Source organism: Nycticebus coucang, chromosome 6 (genome assembly GCF_027406575.1).
Source record: "Nycticebus coucang isolate mNycCou1 chromosome 6, mNycCou1.pri, whole genome shotgun sequence".
Taxonomy (NCBI): Eukaryota; Metazoa; Chordata; class Mammalia; order Primates; family Lorisidae; genus Nycticebus; species Nycticebus coucang.
Window position 1 is genome coordinate 40453654 of NC_069785.1, and position 8375 is coordinate 40462028.

The 8375-nt window shown below is 47.7% G+C and overlaps 1 protein-coding gene across 1 annotated transcript in view; it reads right to left on the bottom strand.

The window, feature by feature from the left end:
* RASGRP1 (RAS guanyl releasing protein 1) overlaps window positions 1–6653 on the bottom strand; it is a 72713-nt gene extending 66060 nt beyond the window's left edge. The window contains exons 1-2 of the mRNA XM_053594489.1: window positions 6438–6653; window positions 1446–1630 (exon numbers count right to left, since the gene is read on the bottom strand). Of these exons, the coding sequence (XP_053450464.1) occupies window positions 1446–1630; window positions 6438–6472 (220 nt within the window). The 5' untranslated portion in view covers window positions 6473–6653. The remainder of the gene's footprint in view (window positions 1–1445; window positions 1631–6437) is intronic.
* Between the last annotated feature and the right edge of the window lie 1722 nt (window positions 6654–8375).

Sequence of the window (8375 nt, forward strand, 5' to 3'; positions counted from 1 at the left end):
TCCTTGCACATACACTTTCTAAGGAGATTATTTTGAAAAACAAAGCCATTCATTATGTTCCCTAAATCATCCTTAACTGGAAGGTTAAAGTGTAAATAAATAAGTTGAATTAAAAATTTAATGCTAAACTAGGAATAACAAAAATCTCCCTCTTTTGCAAGTTAAAGTCTACAACAAACAGCACTTTAAAGCAGTGATTCTCAAGGAAGGGGGTTGGGAGGGTGTCTCAGCCGCCTGGGCAACACCTGGGAACTTGTTAGAAATGTAAATTGTTCGGCCCCATCCCAGACCTACTGGAGCAGGGACAGCGGTCTGTTAAAACAAAAACAAAACAAAACAAAAAAACCTCTCCACATGATTCTGATGCACTAATATTTGAGAACCATTACTTTAAACCAATGTGGAAATAGTTGAAACTGTTCAAAAGACTAAATTGTACTAAACGCGTATCTCTAAAATGTCAAACGTTTCCCAATCCTGTAAGTAAGGTCTGAGCAAGCTCTAAGCACTTTTAGCCAATAGTCCCTAGTTTTGAGATCTAATTGTGTGCTCCCTGAGATCAGATTAAGCCTCTCTTGGCTTTCCAGGAGGCTGGGGTCTGGGGTGGGTTGTTGGGGCCTGGGAAGGGGGGTCTGAGCTGAGCCACTGGGGCTCCACAGCTTCTCAATAGGGGAGGGAGAAGTCTCTGAACGCAAAGATTTCATTGAAATCCATCCATTTTAATCATACCTTTTCTAGAAGGGAACAAATATTAAGTACTTTTCAATCTCTATTTCACAAATAACAATCACAAGAAAGACAGCGCTTATAAAATTTTAAAGAAATCTTTTCAGATAATTGCTTGTCAGCTGCACTCAGCTAAGCATCCTTCAAGGTGAGTACAGGTGTTGACAGCAGAGCAGTCCCAGTCCCTCACGTTTTTTCCTTTTTGCAACACTTAGAACCACTATCTTCTAGTCACAGACATTGTGGAGTTACCTAGTCCTTCCCTATTTCACCACAACTACCTTTCAGATTGTAAGTGGGATTATTGAGACTTTATTTCTCCATATGATTCAAATTTCTGTTTGATAACAAGGTTTGCTCATGTAACATAGTCTTTATGTGCCCCCAAGAATATAAGAACAGAAAAGTGTCAGCACACTAGATGCACAAAATCATTGCACCATTTTTTCATTACGAGAAAAACCTCCATCCTAAGAAAAATGGAAATGCAAACTCTCCTCAGTAACTTTTCTCACTTTCAATTGCGCTTCTCATCACGACCTATTACACCCACACAGTCATGTGCCATAGGCTCTGCAGACTGTCTCCAACATTTCAAAGGCTCAAAAGCTATTTTTAAAGCCAAAATGCAATCTAGGTTGTTATTCTACAAAGCACTTTTTAAGGAAGAACAAAGTAATATAGCAATTATTATGCATGTGGGCAGTTTGCCAACTCACCAAAAGATTGAATGCAGCTGTCAATGAGATCGTCCAGGCTGGCTCCTTTGGCTAAATGTCCCAGAGACACCATCATTCGGAACTGAGTGATCTGGGCCAGGCTGGGATGGGAGGGGAAGGGGCTGTTGGTGGGCTTCGCCTCTAGTCTTGCTTTAGGGGCAGCTCTGCAGCCATGGGAAGGTTTCCTGGGGGAAGAGAGATGGCAGTGAGGGCAAGCAGAGCAGCTAGGGGACAAACTGGCAGCTCCACGCACAGAATGGAGATAAGACAATTAATCCTGGGAGTTGGGCTGATAGAAGATATACCCCTCCCACTTGGCAAATCCACCAAACAGACTGGTTGGCTGTTAAAAGAGACATTTCAGCAAATGACAAGGTGAGATTTCAGGGCTGCAACGAGGGCTCTTCACCCTGGGTGTTAGGACTGCTCCGTCCTACTGTCTCGCAGTTCCCTAAGGGAAAAGGCAGAGGCAAGACTGGACCTTGGCCGTCTCTGTCTCCTAGCAGTCGTTCTCTATTTCGGCTGCTAGGCCACTGACGTGAGTCTTCAGCATTGTTTTAGATGGTCTCATCTTCAGCTAACTTCATTCATCTTGAGCAATACCAGAGATGCTACACAAGCTCAGGCAGCCTGGGAAACCTCTTTAAGGATGCTGGGGGGGAATTCAAAGACTAAGGACCCACGTGCAGGAAGTGAGGGGTTGTGGTGGTGCTGGGTAGATTTTAAGAGAGGTCTGCCTTTCTTACAAATCTTGGATGGTTTTAAGATTCTGTTTTTCATTACTGATAATAGAAGTAATCAGTATGAGTCATTTTTATTACTGAACATCATTCTGTCAAGAACTTATTTGGGTCCTTAATGATTAAGCAGAGTTATGAGAGCCCTGTTCCAGAATTAAAGGTAAAAAGAGAAGTTTGGATCTGGACGTGGCTTTGGAGTCTAATGGATATTCATTCACTCATACTTTATCATAACCTCATCAGTACAAGTAATTCTGCAAAATGATTAAGAAGATGAGTGTTTTATTTACTTTCCATTAAAAAATAAAGACAGATACATATTGTAATCTTTTTAGGTTTAATAGTGATTGAGTGTTATTGCTGGTAACTTTTTGAAGCACAGACAGTTAATTCTCCTCTTCCTACTGGGGCTTTGGTTATTTCAGTTTACTGCCAAATAAAAGAGAAAAAGACTAAAAGAAATATACCTTTAGCTGTTCACTATATATTACGATAAGCGCATAATGGTGTTGACTAATCAGTAAGTGTTTCTTCCATGACTAAGACATCGTGATAGGCCAGAGGGGACCACAGTGAGATAGACCATGTGAGGTTACGTTGTAAACTATAAAATATTGTGTTAGTTGCTGTTATAGAAAGGCTATCTAGAAGTCCCTTCATGCAGAAATCTAGTTGGGGAATCAGACTGAGATGAAGAGGTAACCATATAAATCTTAAGTGTCCTATGAGTGCCAAGGGTAAGATATATGATTTCTCAGAGGTGGGAGATACCGTTCCAGAGGAGGTGTTTGGGAAAGCTCTTCAACAGCTTTGAAAAAGTGCTGAGATGGGAATAAAATGCTGGGCACACATGGGTTTGGAAAACCAGCCTGCTAAAAGCCAGCGTGTTACAGCACCATGTGGCTGGCACGCAGCCAGTCTCACAGAGGTGCACCCTGGCCCTGTGGGATCTTGCTCAAGCTAGCTCCAGGGTGCTGGTCTGTGGCTGGGCTCTATTGGTCCAACACAATGAACAGACACCTGGCTACTGGGAATCTACTAACCCAAGGCAGTAGTTCCTCAGAGATCAACTGAGTTGGAAACACAGGACTCAAGTCTCTGGCCATTATTGATTTTAACCCAGGCCCTGTGATAGCTCCAGAATCAGATCAGTATCTGAAAAGAAAACAATAATGGCCACAATGAATTGTGTACTTAACTCTGCGGCAGGTCTGTGCTGGGGATTTACATTGTCTTTGAAGCTTACCAACCCAGAAAGATATTATCTGTATTTCATGATATCGAAACAAAGTCTCAAAAAGGCTAAAAGGTTTTATGATTCTTATATGCTAGATCTGAGGTTTGCACCTGGCACCTCTCTGGCTTTATTCGTTTAACAATTTTCTTTCTTTTTTTTTTTTTTTTTTGTAGAGACAGAGTCTCACTTTATTGCCCTTGGTAGAGTGCTGTGCCATCACAGCTCACAGCAACCTCCAGCTCTGGGGCTTAGGCGATTCTCTTGCCTCAGCCTCCCCAGTAGCTGGGACCACAGGCACCCGCCACAACGCCCGGCTTTTGTTGCAGTTTGGCCAGGGCCAGGTTTGAACCCACCACCCTCGGTATATGGGATCAGCACCCTACTCACTGAGCCATTTTTACTGTGCCTGGAATTAGTAAGTAGACCATAAGAATTAATAAACAGACCATCACAGAACGGCTGAAAAGGTCAATTTAAAACAAAAGTGAAATCCTTCAAAAGCATAGCTGGTAACATAAAGGCTGAATTTCAGCCACTACTTCTTTTGCAGGTCCCAGGAACTATCTCCAGGACCTCAGACCTGGACGGACTCTTCACATTTTCTATCCCCTCACCCATAGATAGGGATGTCCAGGCTCAGAAGAGTAACATGACTGACCCCTGGTGCAGAGGGCGGCTAGAAGCCAGCTTGGCCCCTTTCTCTTCCCGGGATTATTGGTAAGTCCCTAAACCCAGACTACTTGTCCAGTGTTGGCATTAATCAGCTTTCTGCCTCAGCTGCTGCCTTTTCACCATTAAAACCTTCAGCAAAGGCAGAGTTGGGGAAAGATGAAAATAAAGTCATTCATAGGAAAAGTCTCTTTCAGGCCTTCCACAATACTTCCCCCTAGACCCTGGAGAAGAAACACTTTAACTAGAGGCTACATTGACTGAAAGAGTTCTTCCTGCCACGGCTGAGGAGGCGGCTGCAGATTCAAGGAAAATTCCATTTTCTCTCTTAGTTGGTGACTTTGGCCATTCAGGACTCGCAAACCCACACTGTTCTCTAATTCCAGCAATGCTTCCTACTAGCTGTGAAGGAAACCACCTTGGGGTATAAAGAAAGAACTTAAAGGGAGTATTTGGGGAAGGAAAAGGGCAGGAAGGGCAAGAGGTAATCTGGGAAGTTCTGAGGTCAGAGAGGCTCAGAGGGCTTGGGCAAAGGAAACCAGGGAGAGGAGAATGGATTAAAAAACTGCAAACTGCAGCCAAAAAGGTCTAAGAAGATGGGGCTTCTTTGCACCATAACTAGGAAACGCTCTTGCTGTGTAGTGTCTTGACTGGCTGCTCTGTCTCTTCTGGTGAACTCAAAACAGATAAGGATTTATAAAATGTTTTATTATAGGCAGGTCTAAGGGTGTTTCATCAATCCACAAAATGAATGACCTCTCAGTTTGCAGGGACATATATATATGTGTATTTATAATGTATATAAACATGTATATATAAATGTATTATTGAGATAGAGTCTCACTTTGTCACCCTCAGTAGAGTGCTGTGGCATCATAGTTCACAGCAACCTCAAACTCTTGGGCTCAAGCAATCCTCTTGCCTCACACAGCCTTAGGAGTAGCTGAGGTTACAGGTGCCTGCCGCAATGCTCAGCTAGTTTTTCTACTTTTAGAGGTGGGGTCTCGCTCTTGCTCAGGCTGGCAATCCTGAGTTCAGGCAATCCACCTGCCTTGGCCTCCCAGAGAGCTGGGATTACAGGCATGAGCCACCGCACCTGGCCTTGCACGGGCAAATTTTTAAAGGATAGTAGCCAAATATTTCCCAGGTCCCTTGTGAAGACACCCCCCCCCCAAAAAAAAAAAAAAGTCCTGAGAGAAACAAATTAACCAGAAGGTGTTTCTGAGTCTAAAAGTGACCAAGGACCCTTGGGGCTTGCTGAAGGAGACAGCCAAAACTCTGAACTGGTGGGGAAAACCCTCTCTGGGCACAGGTATTTCAGTGGAGGTCAGAGTTTCAGACTGAGCTTTTTTATGAAATCCAGCCTAGAAGAATGAGGGATGAAATGGAAGAACAGAATTGAACTTCCACAACTTACTCTGTAGTGGAAGGTGACTTTCATTGGCTTCTAGTGAGGAGTCCTTATCGTTCTGTCCTCCCCACTCCCAATTAACACAAAAATAAACTGGTTGATCCTCGGGGGATACATACAGGTGTGGGGGGAGGGCATGAAGGACCAAGTTCCACGTAAATACAGAAAGTCCGGCCTGACAAAGTTTCCTGCCGCTGCTGGGCGTGTTCGCGCAGGCTGGGTAGGCGCAGTCGCGTCAGTGACTACGTGAATGGAGTCCTGAAGCGCACAACTTGCCAGCCATACGCCACTGTCCAGACACTTGCCCAGTTCTGGTCCTTTGACAAGAAACTCAGAGTCGCCTGGCCCTTCCAGGCCTCATTCACCCACCAACAGCCCTTTGACACACTGACATTCTAGCTTCAATCTGTCATCCAATAACCCAAAAACATCTCTCGAAAATCATAGTGCAGGGGCTACTCAGAAGGTTATATGGTTCACTGACCAAACTATCTGGAAACTTCTCTGGAGCAGGGGCGACCCAGCGGTGCCACCTCAGCTAGATGGCCGCAAACGGTGCCTCGCGGTTCAGGGCAGGACCGGCCGAGGGCGCCAGGTGGCGCTCCCAGCGCCTTGCGCCCCAGCAGGTGCAGGCGGCGCGGAAAGTCCGCGGGTGGGTGTCTCGGGTACCGGCGGCGGGCGGCCGCCGGCTCAGTCAAGCCCCTCGAGGGGCGAACTTTGCCACCGCCACAGCCCCAGCTCCCTCACCCGGCCCCGCGCACAGCGCGCTGGGCGCTCCGACGTGCCGCCCTCGGTGCCGGGTCTCCCACGACTTCAGCCTAGATTCCGGCCCCCGGCCGCCCCCACCCGGGTCGGGGCGGGGGCCGCCCGTGCAGTTACTTCTTCCCCAAGAAAGGAAAGTGGTGCTCCCGAGGGCCGCCGGTGCCCCTACTCACCGCGGAGCCTCTCTGGCCTTGCCCAGGGTGCCCATGGCCGCGGCCCGCGCTCCCGGAGCCGGCTCACCGAGCGCGGCGGGACGGGCTCGGCGGGGCGCGGCGCATCGCCACCGCCGGCCGGCCCTGTCCACCGCCGGGCTCGGCGCCCCCGGCCGCCTGGCCGCCCTCGGCTCTCGGAGCCGGCGAGCCCGAACGAGCGCACCCGCAGGCACAAACTTTGTGCGAGCGCGCCCCCGAGTCCTCGCGCGCGCGCGCTCTCTCCCTCGCCGGCTGGAGCCACCTGACAAGCGCTGATGTTATCGGCTGGAGGAAGCATGCGGCGCTCCGCTGCTCTTCTCCGAAACCTGCCCGCATTACTCGGTAGTGCCCAGGAGCCCACGCCTCTCGAAGTTCTGTTTCCGCCCCTGCCTGGTGTCCACCTCTCCCGGCCAAAGGGTTAAGTCCAAGGGGAGCTGGGGACAAGGGGGACTCCCAGATGCCCTGCACCCCAACAGTTGCCTCCACCTAAGCCCGAGGACACGGGCTTCAGCCAGCGGCTCTCTTGGGACCCCCTACTCGGCGGCCTGTCGCCGCTGCTCGGGGCATTTCGGTCTGACTCCCGAGGACCCCTTGTCTCTCGTAGGCCTCCCCTGTGTCAGAGGCAGCTGGGGTAGGGAACTGATGAACAGTTACAGAATTGCTTTAACCTGCGCATTTGGGTCTCTGGTTAGCAGCCTGCGAGGCCGGGCAGTGGAGGTGCGCGCCGGACGCGTGATCCATACCAGGCGAGGCACAGCTGCCCGGCGTGTGGGGACCTGGGGAAGGTAGGAGAGGAGTGGTGGCAGAGCTTTCTTACTGTGTCGGTGCGAGTAGAAGCCCAGAGTGGCGGCCCATCCCCTGCTTGTCTAAGTGATAAGTGTTGATAGTTAACAATAACTAATGTTGATTGGGATGCAGTTGTGCTAAGCTTTCTATACATTATCTCTTTAAACCATCCTCCCAAATGTAGAGAGATCACTGTTTTAGAGATGAGAATATTAAGGTTTAGATAGAGAATAATTTGCCTCGGATAACTAGTAAACAGAGAACTATGGCTTGGACTGAGATCTGACGCCCTGTAATCACTGCCAGACTGTCCTAATAACGTTCATTATCATGGCCACATGTGATAACTCTAGCCACAATCATACTTGTCTCCCCAGCTGTAATGTTCTGGGCTTCCCTTTGCTATTTGACTTATATATTTTCTTATATTTATATGCCACCTTGTCCTTAAAAAAAATCAAGATACATACCCTACAGAAAGAAGTGTGTGAAATGAAAAATAAGGCATATAAAATGGAACAAAAAATAAATGTCATTTGAAAAGGTGCACTGTATGGAGTCCAATACACTTGCTGCAAGCGGGACCAAAGTTTGCCTTCTTGACTTTTAGAAGTTCAAAAGAGAGGCCTTGTGTAAAATTCAATTCCTATCACATGCAAGACAAAATTTTTGCTCAAGGGAAGCTTTGCTCTTCTTGATACTGAGACCAGCACGAAATGTCTCCAGAGAACTCTCATCAACACTGGGTGATTAAAAGAACCAAGTCCTCAGTCATAGCCTCATATAAAGAAGGGGCTGGTGCAGGTTAGGGGCAGATGACCCACTTCCTCACTCATGGGTCAAAGCCTTTTTAGAGCCCCTCCCTATGTTAGCCCAGCAACCTAATCAGCTAAGTCAGTGGATGTTTGCAGGTGGTGAAGATTCAGCTCTCCGGCTATATCTATATCTACCTATCTCCCAACTGTCCTAATTTGCAGAAATTGTCTTGATTCATAGAGGAACTCGCTAATTACCTTTCACTGACCTCTCCACCCCAGAATGAGCTCTTCACCAGTCCCTTCTCCAATACTTTTACTACTCACACTTTATATTGCCATGTAGTATTCCCTGTCCCTGTCCCTGTCTTAACTCCAC